Raw genomic sequence first — 20467 nt, forward strand, 5'->3', positions numbered from 1 at the left:
ATAATATAGTTAATAGTACCACTGATGAGTATATAGGAAGAGTAAAAACTTCCTCTCTTGGTACCTATTGAATATACACAAAAGAAAATCAACGCTTTTAGATCCCTACCACATTCCAGTTCAATCAAACTTGCCTTGATTCAGCCACATTATTGTAAAAATCCCAAGGTTGATCAACCTCTGAGCTAAAGTCGTGCCCATGTGATCTCCAGCAATGCATCGAGCCCCTTCTCTATTGATACTCAAATTCCCATTCAAAGCAACTGAAGTTGATTTTCATCCATTCCTGCTCCAACGCAGTTTCTAAGGAAGATCAACCTTCCTAGACCCATGAATGAGGGTATTTTGATATCATAATTAAAGTAACATTAACTGAGTTAGATTTATACTCTTCAACCTTTAAAAACAAATATTGTCATGAATAAGTTTAATCCAAAATTTTCCCTCACCAAACTCCAAATGAACAAACCCAATGATAAACAGGATGTAAATCCAAATTAATAACTTGGATTTATAATCTTCACCTTTAATCATTAATAAAAACTCAAATTTTATCATGAATGAATTTGATCCAAAATTTTCTCTCGTCACACTCAAAAATGAACAAACCCAATGATACACATGCACATGGCATTTTCTATTCAGCACTCTGTTATGAATAGACAATAGAAATAAATGAAATGCAAAGGAAAAATAGCTAAAGCAAGCACTTCAAAACATGAATTACAAGCTAAATTGAAATCTTAAGCACCAAAAATGTGCAACAAAGATCACTAGGAGTTTAGAGCAAACTGCTGCAAACAAATAAAGCTACCTCCATTGCACAGAAATGCAAACACAAATAAACTTTTGAACTTACAATCAGCCCTTCTTTGTATCGTGATTCAAACATCGCCATAGCAGCAAGAGATCCAGAACCCATTGTGGCAAAAGGTAGTGTGTCTGTTGATCCATGAGGATATACCTGCATCCCAAAGAAAAAGTTCTCAGAGAGATATTTCTTATCTCTTTTAAATAGTGCCCAGAAAGAAAATAAAAATTGAAATATATTACAAAATAGTAATTACAAATTTTGATTGTGTATAAGCTTCTTACCGTATGTAAGTGTGGTCCAGTAATATCCACCCCACCAAGTACTAAAGCTGCACTCACATGGCCTTGGTAACTACAACCAGGCAATGGAAAACTATTATAGCAACTAAGAACAAAATACTATAGACCTTAAAAGCAATATTAATTGAAACAAGCAAAAATGGATACATATTAGGAACATGGATAATCACCCAAATAGATGAGATTTAAGAATAGTGAGGGCACTGACAACGCGTGATTCTCGACCAGTTGCGTAACGATGCAGCTCCAGTTGGGAGCTAACCATATCTATCAATAAAAAGAGTGAATATTCAGTAATTCAACAAAAACCATATGAAGCATTTTCAAGTGGAATGACAATATTAAGTAGCCTCCAAATATTGAAAATGCATATTCATCGTGGCAGCTCCAACAATGAAATAAGCACGGATACAAATATTCTCTCAAGAAGTAAAAATAAAGAAAACCTGTAACTGCCTCTGTATCTGCAGCTGTTCCAGCACCACAACAGTATATATTTGGTGCAATATAATGTATTTTTTCACAATTCTTATCACAAACTATTGGTCCTTCAGTGGCTCTAGTGTCAGCCCCAAGTATGACTCCATCCTGAGTTGGAAACGTTCAACTTTAGCAAGACATTTTTATATTGCAATTCAAATACAAATTCTGCTCATACAAACACCAACATGAGGCTAACACAATCTCTTTGTGATCACTAACATTGGACCGTTACAAGCTCCTAGTGTGCACACACACTAGAAAACTACAATGGAAGACCAAGAGTCAACTTATAAATCCACCTACAGATATTATAACCAAACACCAACAAGGAAGACCAGGAATAACAACTTAAATATCCACCTCTAAATATTTTGTTAAGATCATGACTTCTAAATTTTTTAATGCAATTGAGAAGCATTACTATAAAATAGGGAAAAAAAATTGAGAGTCTAAAACAAGTCCAAAGCATCTGTGAGGTTTTATATTTTAGGTCAATACACTATGAAACAATAAAAAAAGGGATGGAGAATAAGGACTTTTATCTCTATAATAGATCAGAGTAATTAATCCATTTTGCTCCTATCCTAACACAAGCATGGCCCCATTTAAAACCATTTCTAAGATAATCCCTTTCATTTAGTAATTTAAAAACTAAAGCACCCCTCTCACCAGCCTGCCCTCACTTAAGAGATTTCTCTCAAATCAGAAAATCCTTTCCCTTCTCCAAGTCCTCTCTTGAAAACCTGCATTCACTTAAACTATTTTGCTCAAGATCCTACATAACAACTCCTTGATTTTTGAAAGTTTTTAAAGACATGCCCCTTTACTTTAAAACTAATGCAACTCAATCCACTCTTCCCAATCACTCCTAAATATAACACAGACTTTATTCAAATCAATTAATACTGTTGCTAATGACCTTCAAGCAACAAATAAAAGTGTGAAACAATCAAACATAAGAAAAAAGGAAAATATTCCTTAATAGACAAGGGAATGACAGAACTAACCTTGAAAACAAGACCAACAATTGTCGTTCCTGTTTTGCGAAACTTTGGCACTTCAACACCTTTCTTAATAAGCATTGCATTTCTTTTACACAAATCAAAAGAGAATCCACCTTTGGGAGGGATGTCAATTTGATTGTTTGCCATAATTTGACACGTTCAAGGAAACCCCTGTAAAATATCAACATAAAAATAAAAATGGTAACCTCCTCAAAGTTCCTAAAATGAAATTTATTTGTCAAGTTTCCACAGATGTAGAAATTTTGAGGAGCAATTTAAGTATTATGCTGAATTGGAAAAAACAAGTACATGAAGGGGAATCAGAGTAGCTTTAGCATTATTCCTTAAAATATACTCAGAAATTAGAAATCTTTTATTTGATTGACAAACAGGGAGTACTGCATTATTACGAATATAAAGTGGAGGAAAAAATAGGTAATTTGAGGGAGAACTTTGATTTGTTGGGAAATTGTTTGTTCATTTATTTTTCCAAGATTATCATAAATTTCACAAGTACTTGCAAGTGTAGATAAGCTAAATGACATAAACTGCACATGGTAGAAAACGATATGAAAAGGAATTCAGATTTTCATTGATTTGTGGGAGTTAGTAGAGGATAAAAATAGACCAACTATTCCTAGTGATGCTACTGACTGTTAAGATTAGCCCAGAAAATATAAGCTAAATAGCAATAACAAAGAGAATAAGAAATGCAAAAGACACAAGAAGTTATCCTAAGAAAACCGTTCCACTTGAACAGAATGTAAAGTTTAAAGATCATTTATTGGTGGAGACTTACTAACCTTTACAATCTAAATATGTAAGTATCTTGAACAATCTTCAATTTAATTTCTTATAAATGTATTTCTGATCTGAAATAAATGACCTTATATATAAGTATTGATTTCCTTTTGTCTTTGTACTGATACAGTTTTATATATGTGTGCAGATCTGAATAGAGTGAGATGCAATTACCTTTCTGATTGATTGATTCAGAATTCAGAACTCAAGCAATATATATGTATGCACTGAGGTATGTTTACGTAGGGGTATGACCCTATGTAACCATACCCCAACACATAGCTTAGAAGACACTGATCAATATACCAATTTTCTTTAATAATAATCACAGCCTTAACAATGACTGATGATGGTTCATAGTATCGGTTATCCTCATCACCCAATACTAAACTCATATGCTCTCATATATATATGTGTGTGTGTGTGTGTGTGTGTGTGTGTGAGCATATGAAAGCATAAGAATTAGATATAAATGAGTTAAATGTTTCAGTTATAATCAGATTTAATATAAACCAAATATATGTAAATATATTGCTTCAATTACCATGAAGTTATATACTTAACACTCCCTCTTTAGCAAGAAGTGCATTGTAACATTTTCAGAGAGATCAGTTGTGGGGGGGAGTAGATTGATGCTTCCACATATAATTTCTACCGTACTGAGTCATTCATGGAATATTTGCTTGAGAGCTCGGATTTACAGGAGGTTTCATACAATATATCTAAGGGTGCTCTCATTCGGGGTTCTCGTGCTATTCAATGATTGGTGAAGAAGATTGTAGAGACCTTGGCTACAATACTTCCCAATAGGGATTTTGTGGTTGGGCTTGCTGAGAAGGTTGCCCTGGATCCTACCCGACCAATAGTTTAGAGTTAGAGATTGGAGCCATCTTCTGATTTCCAATTCGATGACGATGAGCCCTTGACAGAGATTGGGAGTTTTTATCGACATTACACTATGAGGAGTGCTCATCATTTTTCTTTTAACCCACAGGTAGAGATCTTGGTGTCCAACGTTATGGATGGTGACAGAAGGTTTGGTATTCATTACACCTACAGAGGGCATACTTCTCTGCGAATGGAGGGAGATTCTAAGATACAGGGTATTGTGAAACAGTTGGATGTGCTAGTGAATGAGATGAATCAAAATCACAAACAAATGACCCAACTGATTTCAAAGCCGAGATTTGAGCAAAGCATGATATTGTTTTTTCAAAGGGCGAATTGTGATGATACAGTTGCGGCTTTAGATTTGAGGGACATTTCTTATGAGACGCTGCATGAGTTGGGCACAATTGAGGTGGAATGTGATGAGAGTTTATGTCAGGTTAAGTCAGATGATGTAGTTGTCGGCATGAGTTAACCGGATCATGTTTTTGATGGCGATGCAGTGATAGAGTCATGTTACACTATCAATCAACAAAGTGTTGATGTTCACCTCATGGATAATCCTACGTTTGACATGGATGCAACATTGTTTTATGACAATCCATTGCTTGATTTTGAGGTTGATCACTCACTTGAGTGGAATTGGGCTCAGTTTTCACCATCTGTAAAGATTCGATTATGTGTTGTTGTAGTTGGTAACGTCCACAGATTTTGACGTGGCTACACCTATGGTTGATACAGTGAGCATGAGTGCATATGGTTCTTCTGTAGCTACGTCTCTTCAAGGGACTATTGTTCAGGATTCCAGTCCAATTTATATTATATGGGTGAGAACAAGGATGAAGATATTTCTTGTAGCGTATTCTTCTGGTGATATTCTAATTCTTACATCATTAGCACAAGTTTTGAGGGCTGTACTGCAGGTTATGTTGTTGGTCCTAATGATGCTAGTGGTATCCAATTGGTTCAATGTTAACAGGGGTGTCACATACTACTTCATTTGGGATCCAAGTGGAGGGTGGAGTTCACTGCGATTGTTGGATTGCTTGAGGGCAAGCAATCTCAGGAAGGGAGGACTGTAATGTCCCCATTTGTTGCCAACATCAGAATTTCAGGAATTAGCCTAATATTGGATCCCCGTAGGCTAATAAGGTTGGTTAGAGGGTCTTCTAAGGATTGATTCATCTCCAACATTCAAGGATTTAGGGATTTGGCCTTCATTCGATATCTTTTGGACTCCATTTGCCATACTTACTATGTATAGTAAGCCAGGAGTAGTAGAGATGGACCCTTTCTATTTTTAGAAAGCGTATTTGGTCACATGTGGAATTATGAGGAAAGATTCCTATTTCTAACGATATGGCAATCAAACAAGTATTTCAAGAGATAATAAAATTCAAGTGATTTAATTTTCTATTTTAGTGTTATTATAAAGTTATAAAGTCACTTTTGACAAAATAACTTAAGTGACTAAAATACGAAATAGTCTTTTATCCCACATTGCTAAGTTGTTCGTACCTCTCCTCACTTCGAAGTTATAAAAGAAAGCATTTGCATTGGGATTGACACAACAAATATATATGATATTTCTTCAAATCTTAATGGTTGCTTTAATGTGACTAGATATTTTCTGAAGGATGAAATCCCTAAGGAAAGTGGTGAGACTAGACGAAAACCTAGTGGCTCACATTATAATTACAGAACTAAGGGTTCGAATTAAAGGTCTGGAAGTTTGCTACAAGAGCTTTAGACAACGCACAGGTACATGGTGATTGAGCGCCCAGAATATAAGTTGGAATATAAAGTTTGGCAACAATCAGTGGAGTCATTCTATTGGTAGCAGAGAGACTCGCTTTAATGTAAGTTATGTCCCTTTTGGTATCAGAATACAATGCTAGTGTTTGCTGGTGTCAAACAAAGTAGTAGAATAAGGGTAGCAAGAATAGTGGATAGTGTCTCAGACTTATACCGTAGTGCAGTACTGTTATAAATATCTGCATTCCAACAATGACGGCAAGGAAACTATAGTGGGTCTGCACGCAAGGAACAGTGGAACCGATCATACATCAATCAGTGGGTCATGGTTTTAGTACACAGGCATTCTCCATTATAATCAATGACTGCATATAGCTGGAGTATCATCACGTCAGGAGGAATAAATCATAGTTGAGCAATACAGCCATGAGCCTCTGCAACACACAAGTTCCTTCATTATTCTTGCATACGTTTGAGATTTTGTGTAGTTAATGGTTGAAGAAATCTCTCAATAAATGTTTCAAATTAGGCATGATATTTAAAACATTGTATGAGTTGTTGTGATTTGGAATTTAATAAAATGCAGTAGTATCATTCTCTGAGATTATCTTATTACATACGAGTTTCATAGTCATATTGGTATGCAAACTGGATTGAAATTATTTACAGCAACATCAGAACATATTATCAGGATTACGTACCAAGTATTTGACAGAAATACCTCTAGCCAATAAAAAGGGAACTGCATCTCAGTGTAAAATCAGATTGAATGTTATATTTCTGAATGTTCGGATGGTACTATGATACTCCATACGTGTAGTGAGCCGACTGTCTTTCAGTCATTATAAGTTGTTGTTTCATTACCTCAAATGCAACTTATCCTATGATTTAATGTATCTAACGTATCAATATTACGATCCTTGTAACCATTAAATCAAAGTTGCTAAACAGTGAGGACTTATAATTGTTAAACTCAGTTACATGGAGCCATTTAAAACTAACAGCAGTATTATGCATGCCAACCATTTGTTATAATTCCTTGGTTAGAAGTTTAACTCTTTTCTTCACTTTTCAAGGAGGAATATTACATAAGACAAGGTTTTGATATATATATATAGATAGATATAGATATATATATATATATATATATATGAGAGAGCATATGAAAGCATAAGAATTAGATATAAATGAGTTAAATGTTTCAGTTATAATCAGATTTAATATAAACCAAATATATGTAAATATATTGCTTCAATTACCATGAAATTATATACTTAACACTCCCTCTTTAGCAAGAAGGGAATTGAAGGAATTATAACACGAAGTTATACACCACTTAAGATGTGCTCAAATTATGGTGTCCAGCAAAATCCGGCCCGAAGAACCATGATGGTAATCAATGTCTCTGGCAAAATCCGACCTGAAGAAGGATAACACTTACTTCAACACTTTCAGTGTTAGAAGATAGATCAACTATAAATAAGGTTGTCACCTTATAATGGTGATCTTACACAAGAAAGATCGTCACCTTTCATAACATAAGTTTGCAAATAATTTAATTTCAATTATTCGTGGATAGATTAATTTACAAATTTGTCATACCAAGTTTACCTCTGAAGTACACTATTTTCAACTTTGCAAGAGGCTTGGTGAAAATGTCAGCATTTTGCTCATTTGTGCTGATATAAATCAGCTTGATAACATTTTTGTCAACCATGTCTCTTATATAATGATAAGGAGTCTTGATGTGCTTTGATTGATTGTAGAAAAAAGGATTTATAGAAAGCTTGATGCAGCTCTAGTTATCACAATGAATTACTATAAGACTTACTTGTTTTCCAAAGAGTCCAAATAACAGCCTTCTCAAACATACTGCTTGGAGGCTTCCATGTACTCAGCTTCAATGGAACTCAAGGCAACTATTGGTTGTTTTCTACTAAACCAGGATAACATTGTTGATCCAAGACTAAAGCAACACCCAGTAGTACTCTTGCGGTTTATGAAACAACCAACCCAATTAGAATCAGTATATTCTTCAAGTTTGATCTCTACATTTTTGTACTTCAAACCAAGACCAATAATGTTACGTGGATATCTCAAGATATGTTTGGCAACCATCAAATGAATCTTCTTTGTTTCACACATAAAATGACTTAAAAAATTTGTGGCATAACAAATATCAGGTCTAGTATTTACAAGATACATAAGTAATACAATGATTTGTTTGTAAAGAGTGAGATCAATAGGCTCAAAATTCACAAGTTCTTTTAGTTTGTGTAGATTAGTTTCCATCCGAGTTGTTAAAAGTTTGTTGTCCATCATCCAAATCTAGTCAGAATGTCCTAAGTGTACTTTCCTTGGTTTAGAAAAATATGATCTTTCTTTTGACAAACTTCTAGGCCCAAAAAATAGTATAGTAGGCCTCGATCCTTCCTTTCAAATTCAGCTATAAGATCTTATTTGCATTTTTCAATCAAGTGATCATTACCTTTTATCAATAGATCATCAACATATAAAACAAGTATTAACATGTCATCATTAGAAATTTTAAAGTAGATGTTAGGATCAGCTTCATTCTTTGAATATCTTAGATTGGTGACGTAGCTATCTATCCTTTCATACCAAGCTCGAGGTGCTTGTTTGAGTCCATAGGCTTTCTTGAGTTTACATACATATTTATCCTTATCTTTTATGGCAAGACCTTCAGGTTGTTCAATATATACTTCTTCCTTTATGACACCATTTAGGAATGTGGTCTTGACATCCATTTGATGTATCTTCCATCCTTTGAATGTTGCAGTTGCAATTATTTGTTCTTACAAAATTGTAGCAAGAAATAGGAGCAAAAGTTTCCTCATAATCAATATCTGCCTTCTGAGAAATACCTCGAGCAACAAACCTTGCTTTATGCTTTTCAATATTGTCATCAGAAGCATATCTGATTTTGTAAAACCATTTTGATGAAACAACTAATTAGTCTTTTGGTCTAGGTACAATATCATAAACATTATTTCATAATATGGATTGATATTCCTCAACCGTAGCATCTTTCCAGGCTTGACAGGTTAGGGCTTCTTCAACAGTTGAAAAGTCGGATTTAATGAGCTCAATTACTAACATAGTGTAACAAGATTTGTTCCTAGTTGTCTTGCTTTCCCTGAAAATTTCATCTAGCTCAACATTATTTTCTTCAATCATTTTCCTTGCCCATAATAGCCTTTACTTGATATTAGTGATGTCTTTATTATCTATATCTGGCAATGATTCATTCTCTTCTAATATGTTCTCCCTCTGAATTTCAGTTTGTAGATTTTCATCTAACTCTGTGATGGGCTCATCTTCTATACTTGTAGATAGTTTTAAACTTCAAATATGACATCTCTGCTCACTTCAACTGATCTTTGTCCAGGTATATAAACTATACCCTTTGGAGTTCTCACTATACCCAACAAATATTCCTTTCTTCCTGGATGGTTCTAACTTGGTTCTTTTTTCTTTAGGTATGTGAATGTAAACAGGGCAACCGAATATTCTAAGATGACTTAAGTCAAGTTTAGTTCCTGAGAAAACTTCTTCAGGAGTTATGTTTTCTAGTATTGAGTGTGGAAATCTGTTTTGAATGTATACGGCTATATTGGTAGCCTCTAACCAAAATGAGAAATATAATTTTTGATCATTAAGCATGGCTTTTGCTGCTTCAACAATGGTTTTATTTTTTCTTTCTGCTACCCCATTCTGTTGAGGATTATAAGGTACTGTATACTCCCTCTTGATCCCAACAAAGGTAAAAAAAAGTTTTGAAATTTTCAGAGGTATATTCTCCTCCATTGTTTGATCTTAGCATTTTAATTCTTTTTGACGTTTAATTTTCCACTATTTCTTTGAACTCTTTGAATTTTGATAGGACCTCATTTGATTCTTTGACCTTTAAAAAATAGATCCAAATTTTCCTGGAGAAGTCATCAATGGATATTATGTAGTAAGAGAATCCTCCTAGAAAAAGTGTTGGCATAGGTCCACATAAATCAGAGTGAACTAGTTCCAAAACTTATTTAGATTTGTGTTCACTAGGAGAGAAAGGTTTTTTTATATTCTTTCCTAGAGCACATCCTTTACAAGTGCCTATATGTTTTGAATTTAAGTTAGGTGTTCTAGTGGTGATTTTTTCTATATTTGGAAGTGAACTGAATCCAATATGTCTGAGCCTTGTATGCCATTATTCATTAGAATTTGTCACTTCATGACTTAGAGCTTGCTTTTGAATGTTGCAAAGTTTATATAAGGTCTCGTATGTAGTTCCTATGGAGATAGCATTCGTGAGATTAGTGTTTTTAGGCCTATACAATACTTCGTCTTCATTGTAGGTGACTTGAAACCCTTCATCAACAAGTCCAAAGATTCATGCTAGATTTTTTTTTATGCCTAGTATGAAAAGAACACCTTCCAATTTTAGTGTAACCCTAGTTCTTAGTTGTATAGAATAGGTACCAATTCTTTTTACTGGATATGTGGAATTGTCTCCAATGGTGACTCCTTAAGTGAGATAATTTCCAAAAGTTTCAGAATCCTGTTATATGTCGGGAAGCACCGCTATCTATTATCCATACATTTTCGTTTAATTTCATCCCACTTGATAGAGCAAAATAAAATAACAAATTTTCATCTTTTTTAGTTTCAACTGAAGAAGCTACGATTTTTTCCCTTTCTAGACAATTTCTGAAGGTATCTCTGAATTTCTCACACTTATAACATTTAACTTTGGATAAATCATGTCTTTTGTAATTATTATTTCCTTTCCTCTTGTCATATTTATTTCCTTTAAACTTCCTCTTCTTTCCTTTGTTGTTGGAGACTGTGGAAAAAGCTTGATTTTCTCCCTCTTGATTTGAAATGATCTCTCTTGAAATTAGTCTTGATTTTTCTAATGTGCAATCAGTTTTTAGTTGATCAAAAGATAGTATTGAGGGTCTACTGACAACCTGAATGAATGCTTCCCAAGATATAGGTAATCCTCTAAGTGTTATTATAGATAGTTCTTGGTCTTCTACTTTGCTTCCAATAGAAGATAGATGATTCTTTATTTCAGAAATTTTTCCAAGGTAGGATGAAATTGACTGTCCTTTATTCATTTTTGTATTCATAAGTTGATTTCTTAATGTAATTAATCTACCAGAGTTATTGATTTCAAATGTATCCTTAATTGTCTTGAATACTTCGAATGCCTTTTTGAGATTTGAGATGGATGGAAGAATATGATCTTTTACTGAATAAAACAATAATTTTCCTAGCTTTATTATTTCATCTTTTACAAATGGCCTTTTCTGCCTCATCTTTAGGGATTAAAATGTTGGATTCAATAAATGATTCTAGTTCTAATTCTCCTAGGATTGTTACTATTCAAATTTTCCATAAGAAGAAATTTTTTGCTCCTTCCAGTCTATCCTCTGCTCTAACATTGTTTGACATGTTTGTCACTATTGTTTCAAGAATTTAAATGTAGAAGTCTCTCTACCAATTAGGCTCTGATACCATGTAAAGTTTAGAGAATTATTATTAAAGAGACTCGGTATATTGATCGTGTCTTCTAAGGTATGTGTTGGGGTATGGTTACGTAGGGTCATATCTCTACGTAAACATACCTCAATGCACACATATTATTGCTTGAATTCTGAATTCTGAATCAATCAATCAATCACAGAGGTAATTGCATCTCAGTCATTTAATGGTGGAGACTTACTAACCTTTACAATCTGAATATGTAATTATCTTGAACAATCTTCAATTTAATTTCTTATAAATGTATTTTTGATCTGAAATGTCCTTATATATTAGTATTGATTTCCTTTTGTCTTTGTACTGATACAGTTATATATATATGCAGATCTGAATAGACTGAGATGCAATTACCTTTGTGATTGATTGACTGATTCAGAATTCAGAATTCAAGCAATAATATGTGTGCATTGAGGTATGTTTACGTAGGGATATGACCCTACATAACCATACCCCAACACATACCTTAGAAGACACCGATCAATACACCGATTCTCTTTAATAATAATCACAGCCTTAACAATGACTGATGACAGTTCATAGTATTGGTTATCCTCATCACCCAATATTAAACTCATTCAATGCATATTATCTTAAATGATATATTATCTCATTCGGTATATTGAGTTGATCGGTTAGTAATATAAGGTTTTGATATTATATATATAGATATAGATATGAGAGTGTATGATAGCATAAGAGTTAGATATAAACGAGTTAAATGTTTCAGTTATATATATATATATATATATGAATAATCAGATTTAATATAAACCAAATATATGTAAATATATTGCTTCAATTACCATGAAGCTAATATACTTAACATGGAAAAACCCAACCACGCAACGAAAATCACTTTTATTGATCAAGAAATGTTTAAATGTACAATGTTTTTCGCTTGATGCCATATATATAAAAAATAGACAGACTCTTTACATTACAACTGAAGTCCCTCCATTTTCCCAAAACATGGCTCTTCATTTTTTAAATACATGCCTCTATGTATGACATATGACACGTGTTTATATTTAATATTTTCTCAATTTCTATCACCAATGTCTTCTTCAGCTGAAGATAACCATAACAATTATTATGATCATATTTCTAAAAATTAGAGATAAAGATCTCTATCGCAGCTACAATCTTCAACACTCTCTTAGCAAGAAAGAAATCTTAAGCATAGCAGTCACACATAGCTGCAACAAAAAATGTCAATGATAAATTGTAATCACATAGATTTTCATTAAAAAAATGTTATCTAAGCAAAACATAATTCATGGAATCACTCAACATGAAGATCCTGCAAGAATCACAACCAAAGCGGACTCTCTCAACATGACAAGCCTGCAAGGCTTACAGCCTGCTTACAACATGGACTCTCTCAACATGACACCCAACTCCCATCAGGGAATCACTCAACACAATGGCATCATGGACTCTCTCTACATTATGTGACTATGATTTCCCTCGTGAGTGAAGCAATTTTCAAAGCAGTCCTTACAGCTACTATTAATTTCACATGAATAAGAACTCATAATCAACAAGGAAAATTAGAGCTAAGACTTCTTTTCAAAAGAGTCTCAAATTCTAGAAAACCTAAATTGCCACAGACAAAAAACTCATTAATGTATAAGAATGGTAGAGATTCTGTAAAGGCCTCCCTCTCAACAAGAATAACTTGATCATCACAAGAAAACAACAAATTGAACCACCCCTCTAAAGCTAAAAAATCTCCCTCTAAAGCAACATTCTCATCTATATTGAATAATCCCATTGCATCCTGCAATTAATAGAAATTATTAAAATCAACTATCAATGCTAAAAAGAATCACTACTTACAATCAATATTCAAGAGATATAATCATAAATACTAATCTCTTTTGTGTTTGAGATTCTAACTTCTGTCTCTACAACCAATGTAATGCTCATGGCATCAATATAAATTTTACTATCAAAAACCACATGGATAATATACACAATAAAAAATAGAACATAGTAGAAGAATACTTATCTAATCAATTATCAATGCTTGATTGTTGACCAAAATCTTGTTTCGCGTGTCATGCCGATTTTGCCCCATCAAAGCATATATAGAAGTTTGCAAATGGTGACAAGTATCTCAGCCAGTCTGGTGTACTCTGATATATATGTGAGTGATCCATTGATCCCCGCATCACAAAAAAACACAGAGTTTCATAATTAGAAATGACTCAATCGAAATGAGAAACACATCTAGAGAGCATCAACACTTATACAAAAAGATTGCGGAAATCTCTGCATGAACAATGCCCAACACGATTAACAATAGTAAAGGTCTCGCCAGGAATAACCATGGCTTTTGTCTTGGAATAAAAGGATTCACCAAAATTAGGCATATCCTCTTCCTTGAAGCCAATCCCACTCCTAAGTGGATGATCTTCATCGTACTAAAAAATACAGACCGCAATAGAATTGATCAAAACTAGGTTGTTTTCCCGACAAACCTCAGCCAGATTGAGCATCTCAACAACATTGGTTCAAATGGTTTCTACCTTGTGGGACTCGCACCAGTCGACATTAGGGTTACCAGTAACTCTTGTCACATTGAAAACATGAGTAGGGCAAATAACTTCAATGTCCTCCACCAATTGAGACTTGTTCAAGCCTACCCGTACCATACTCGTATGAAATGCCCCGCACCTTGTAAAGCCTCCCAATATATCCTTCAATCCACCTCATACACGCCCATAGACAAGAAACTTCAATGTGCTCTTTGATTCTTGTTCTCTTCAAATTAGAATGATAAGAAACGATACTCATAGCACTTATATAACGATTACAAAACTTGTTTTATTGCCAGGAAAGTAAGTGTAAGTAAAGAGACATGAGAAACTGATGAAAGAATGAACTATTGCTGCCAATAAGGAAAAATGATACAACTATTGACAATTCCCCCGAGCTACAATTTATTCCCAATTTAATATTGGACATTGACCTCTCAGTTGTTCATTGTGGGTGACTTGGCATATAGAGTAATGCCTTCAGTGCTCGCATCTACCTATACGATGACTCTTTTTGCCTTAGGAGCTATGGTTCTTAGAATGCGACTTCTTGAGCACACTTCCATGTTACGAACACCAATCCTACCTTCCATGAATGCCTACACCGGGTTTCTATGTAATTTCTTCACCCTCGATAGCAAGCAAATAACTGGTATCCACAATGTGGATGAGTTGTATAGCTCAATGTCTTCTACAGCTCTCAAAACTTTTTCAAGCCCTGATTCACTTCTACTAACCAAGAAGGAACATCGTGTTAACTCTCAGAACGTCTGCTCGATATAATCGATTCATCCCTCCTCATAAACGCACAGATGAATTTCTCAATACCGTTTGAGTTTCCATCAAAACGCAAGTCGTCTAGAGGGTGTCTAGACCAATCTTAGAGATTTCTTCGTACTCTCTTGTTATCAACAAGTTGAATGAGAGGAAAGAGCATGAGATATGCATCAATCTCTTCTTGAGACCGCCTGAACTGAGAAACAATAGTCTAGCCAATCACAAGAAATAAAAATTGCTCTTATCCTGGTAACTGTTGACAAGCGCAAAGGCTCACCTAAGAGCATCCTCAAATAGTTCTTATGCATGCTATGTTGTTTTCTGCCTTGACAATAAGTGCTATCAATTTGACAGTCGATCAATGGAAGTAGGAAATATTTGCAATGAACAAGGTGGCAAGCGAAAAGCAAAATGGGCACACAATTAAACATATGCTTATAATCAAAACCTAGGGAGATATAAGACACACTACATTAATGCCAAAAACATCACTAGAAGAATATATAAGAAACTCTCTTAATGTTATTATCGAACTAGGCTCTAATACCATGTTAAGATTAGCCCAGAAAATATAAGACAAACAGCAATAACAAAGAGAATAAGAAATGCAAAAGACACAAGAAGTTATCCTAGCAAAACCCTTCCACTTGAAGAGAAAAACCCAGCCACACAACAAAAAGATCACTTTTATCGATCAAGAAATGTTCAAACATACAATACTTTTCGCTTGATGCGACATATATAACAAATGAAGGGACTCTTCACATTACAACCAAAGGTATCTTCAATTTCCCAAAACATGACTCTTCATATTCCAAATGCATGCCTCTACGTATGACGTATGACACATCTTTATATTTAATATTATCTCAATTTTTATCACCAATGTCTTATTTAGCAAGATAACCGTAACGGTTATAACAATCATATTTCTAAAAATCAGAGATAAAGATCTCTATCGCACACATAAGAGACAATTTTCAATCTCTTGCGCACATAAGTGACATTTTCAATGCTCTCGCATGCATAAGAGACATTTTCCAATGCTCTAGCACACATAAGAAAGGACTTTCAATTTTCAATGCTCTTGCACACATTAGAAAAAAATATGTTGGGAGGATATTGCAAGAGTTGAAAGTGCACAAATGCAAACTTGAATGTTCTTGTTTCTGTTGGTTAAAATTTATATGCAGAAAATTCCAAGATATGAAAAGAAATGTGTCATGTTCCTCATGCAAGTGTACCGAATGTCTAAATTAAGTCCTGATCTACACCAAAATCAAACATTGTAAGATAGGGAAAAAGAAAAAAAATATAAGCAGGGAAGAAATTTTGAACTGAAAATATGTTGTTTAAATATTTACACACAAGTTTGGGTCATGCAATCTGCTAACAAAGAAGGCCTCAGGTGAACTCATTAGAAGATGTATAGGATTCTGTAAAACCCAACTAGACTAGAGAAACTGATTTCCCAAGATTTACAAATGGTTGTGTGTTTGTAATATCATGCATAATGACCATCATAAGCTTAATATTTATAGGCTACATGACTGTCCACAGCCATTAATGGTGAACCTCGGAGTATGTAATATCTAATTACTCTGTACCTTAGAAGTTTTTCACTGCATTTTGAAACTTGTCCACTATTCATTAACATTTTGAACTTGTCCACTATACATTAACATGTATAGGGTCTGTGAAGTGTATTTAAATCTCATAATTTTCATGGTTATTCATAAGGGAACACGTCCTGTAATTTTCTGAATGCCTACTGCCACTGTCCTAATAGGTCTGTGAACAACACTTTATCCTCTTTTAAGTGCTTCTTACATTCCCAGTAGACTCGGAGATAACTGTCATCTTCGACACTGAATATTACTATCATGTCATGAATCATTTGGTTCTTGTGGTTTTCATTTTACTTATTGTCACTTCAAAATATAATACTATCATTTATTCAGCTCTACTGACCCATTGGGTACTAAGCTGCCCCATGCCTTGCCATGGTAACTTGGTTACTGTCATCCCTAATAAGCAATAGAATATCATACAACTAAGTTTGTTGATCCCTTCTTAGACCTTCAAATCTATTTGATTAAAATGCATCCATTGTTTTATCTTTACCGGCTGGCAAGATCAAAGCTTTCACACCAATTGTGATATCCCTTTTTGGGATTTACCTGAATTTAATTTCAAAACAGTAATTGCATCTTAAGATGAGAATTGCATTATCTAGACTAATATAGACATATAATAAAATTGCCAACTGTATCGTTCTTTTTGTAATATTCCAAATTTAGGGTCTTCACACACCATTAGTCACTAAATTTGCCATCTGTAAGGTTCCTATTTGTAATATTCTTCGTTTAGGGCTTACACACACCATTAATCTTTTGAAACTCATATCAGGACATGAAATGTTTAGAATCCATAATAACATTTAAAAACATATACATTCATCATTAATATCTAGCTCAATACAACATGAACAGGGTATTTTAATTTCTTCATGGTTTTATGGCTTTTTTGTTGATTAAAATGATATTTTTTGCTGATTTAACGGCTGACTTTTTTGTACAAAGGATTATTGATGAGGGTTGAACAATTGAATCCAATTTTTTGGGGTAAACAATTATCAGCCTTACCAATTGCAAATTAATCACAACTGATCACAATTTTTCGCAGAAATTTGCTTCTTTGATGTATACTATGCCTACAAAGTTCCCTGCATATGGGTGTTGTTTTCAAGACTAAACATGAGTGGTTTGAGAACAAGGTCTTATAGTCCCGCAATGCCTTGTGAGTGCTGGGACAGTAAGGCCATGCCCTAGCCATCCAAAATTCATTGCCAATTTATAAAACAAATGGGGATTTCTGAAACAGTTGATAAAATATATTATTTTGAAACATCATGTGAGGCCTCACCTATAGGTGGACATAGAAACTTTGTATTTTGATACTACTTATAAAACCCTATCCACTATTCACCAAGATTTTCTTGGAGTCTATTGTCACAGTTTTGACCTTCATAAAACTTATGCAGTTTATAACTTAACATTTATTATTTCAAGCTTCTATCCAAACAGAACCATCTCTTTTCACCATTCAACTATTTTGAGCTCTTCATATGCATTAACAAGTCAACAACACCTATTGAAAGATGTTTTCTTTTAGTAGTAGTAAGCCAAACAACTAATTATTCAATGCACTAGCTGGAAGTTCCTTTTCTTAACCACACCTTTGTTTAGAAATCCATTTCCCTCAACATATTTAATGTCACCTTCGAGTTGTTTATTATTTGTTCGTGTTCAAATGAAATCTTCTTTGGCAAAGCATTTGATATCACTTGATATGCAACATCACTTCGTTGTGCAAAGGGAACATGTTCAACATTATCAATACATTGTAGCCTTAAATAGCTTTTATGCAAAGGGGATAGCATTAATCTCTTTGTACAATATCTAGTTCTCATTTGGACTTTGTTAATCTAGAAAGATTGAAAAAATATAATCTAGGTCGATTTCTGTGACTACAACCATATGTTTGAATAATAATGGGAAAAGACAACTTTGATATGTATTGTACAAAGTTGCAATAACTACACTACATGGAATTAGGAAAGCAAATCTTCAATGAAGATCCTTATCTTTTGCCATCCCAAGCAACACCAACTCATTGGCAACCTTTGGGCATGCATAAAAGCCACTGAAATTAATGAAGTGCAACTTCACACAGCAATCAAGGAAAAAAATGAATACTTGCCAGAAAGAGATCAAAAGGGGGGATTCGTGAAGATGATTTGTTAGGCTGGAAAAAGAATAGAAAGTATTCTCCCAATCAAAGAGAAATTAATTTTCTGCAAAATCGCAAGTGGGAGATGAGTGGTTGGAGAACAGAGTGTTAAGGAAAGGAAGAACAAGGAAAACCGAAAAACAGATTCAGAAATCACAGAAATCAAGGATACTCGCTCCAAGTTATCATAGCACATTAATTGTGGAAGTCCCTTGTTTGGAAATGCTAGCAGGTACAAAGGCTAATCTCGGAAAGACAGTGCAACTAATACCAACCCATATTATTGGTAACATGGAGAGAAGTATAAAATAATAAAACCAAGAAGAGAACATGTATAGAATGTGAGCACTCAGAAGGGTCTATAAAATTTGATATAGCCATGACTATAACACTTCCCAATAGTTTCAAAAAAATTGGTAAAGAAAGTTAGCATAGCACATTTTGGATTTTCTGAGGAGGAAATTGTCCAGATGCTAAAGAGATGACTGTAAAGAGATGACTGTCGTGTGGGAAAGGGGGATATGGCAAGAAAAAGAAAGAACAAAAAAGGGCAAGGAAGGCACGGGAGGGGGAATGGGGTAACAAGGAGTGGAATGAACTATCATACCTGCTAATGGCATCCAGTTGTAAGTTATATTGTCTAATTTAATTCAAATTTATATTGTTTAATTTTATTGTGTATACTTTGCAATTGTTCCATAAAACCACAGTTTCTTTTTCCACCTTATCAAACAGTTCGCTTACCTTATCTAAACATCCATATCTAGATCTTTAAGTCTGCAGACCTGATATAGCAAGAATTCGTGATAAATAATATAGGCTCTTCAACCATAAATTTTGAAATTATCTCATAGCTACCAAAATTTAAAGCAAGTCCGATAAAGCATCCATAAAATGCAAACTTTGAAAGTTGAAAGTTTGAAACCCTTTCATGCACAAAAAGACTTCCTTGCCTGGAGAAATTGTGGTATGTGCTCAAATGGATGAGTTGAATATTGAAAAAATTTTAACTTATAAAAATGTCAAAGCAAAAGCTGAAACAAATGGCAAAAAATACAGAACATGAAAATTTATGCCCCAGAATAGCCAATACAGATATTACTTGAATACTCATCATGTAGTGTATCCACACATGCCCAGAAAACATTAAGTTTGACATGAACTTTCCTAAATTTAGAAAACTTCAATCACACAACTTTATTTATATTTCTGCTTTTTTAAAACAATTATATTTTAAGCTCATATTATTTATTTATTTTGATCAATAAATAAGTCATATTTTATTTATTATTTTAAGATTAAACACTTAAAATAAGGGCTAATCCTTTCCTAGTATGCATGCCAACATGTGAAGACATCACTGCTATCACAGTCGTGTTACCAACAACCTTCTGCTATACACAATGCCAAATATCCCTACACTTGCAATATAACATCTACAAATATAGAGTAACTCCACCTACTACTACATAGATATTTTACCAAATGGGGCCACGCCCAATAAGTTAATAACCATAAATAATCCCTCGTTCCCTATTAGTCCATGTTGTAATTTTAAAAAACGAGCTACCAAAAACCAGAAAACACATCAAAATAAGCCCGCATCGACATCAAGTTTTCTTTGACTTCCCCATGGGATCGTTAAACTAGTAATCTTCCAACACATATTTGACCTTCTTTCCATCCTTTTTCTTCAAGTTTGCCAACTCCTTTATTCACTCCAACTTAAAGATGCGCAAAAAGTCCCTTGAGGGAATC

General features: G+C 34.0%; 1 protein-coding gene across 2 annotated transcripts in view; it reads right to left on the reverse strand.

Moving 5' to 3' along the window:
- Positions 1–20467, reverse strand: part of LOC149533383 (proteasome subunit beta type-7-B-like) — a 75308-nt gene that overhangs the window by 45169 nt on the left and 9672 nt on the right. For both annotated transcript variants that reach the window (XM_089803432.1, XM_089803433.1), the window contains exons 2-6: positions 2604–2771; positions 1560–1701; positions 1284–1380; positions 1096–1165; positions 860–964 (exon numbers count right to left, since the gene is read on the reverse strand). In XM_089803432.1, coding sequence (XP_089659558.1) covers positions 860–964; positions 1096–1165; positions 1284–1380; positions 1560–1701; positions 2604–2747 — 558 coding nt within the window. In that variant the 5' untranslated portion in view covers positions 2748–2771. The remainder of the gene's footprint in view (positions 1–859; positions 965–1095; positions 1166–1283; positions 1381–1559; positions 1702–2603; positions 2772–20467) is intronic.

Source organism: Cupressus sempervirens, chromosome 10 (genome assembly GCF_028749045.1).
Source record: "Cupressus sempervirens isolate cs-2001-9-10 chromosome 10, ASM2874904v1, whole genome shotgun sequence".
NCBI classification, from domain to species: domain Eukaryota; kingdom Viridiplantae; phylum Streptophyta; class Pinopsida; order Cupressales; family Cupressaceae; genus Cupressus; species Cupressus sempervirens.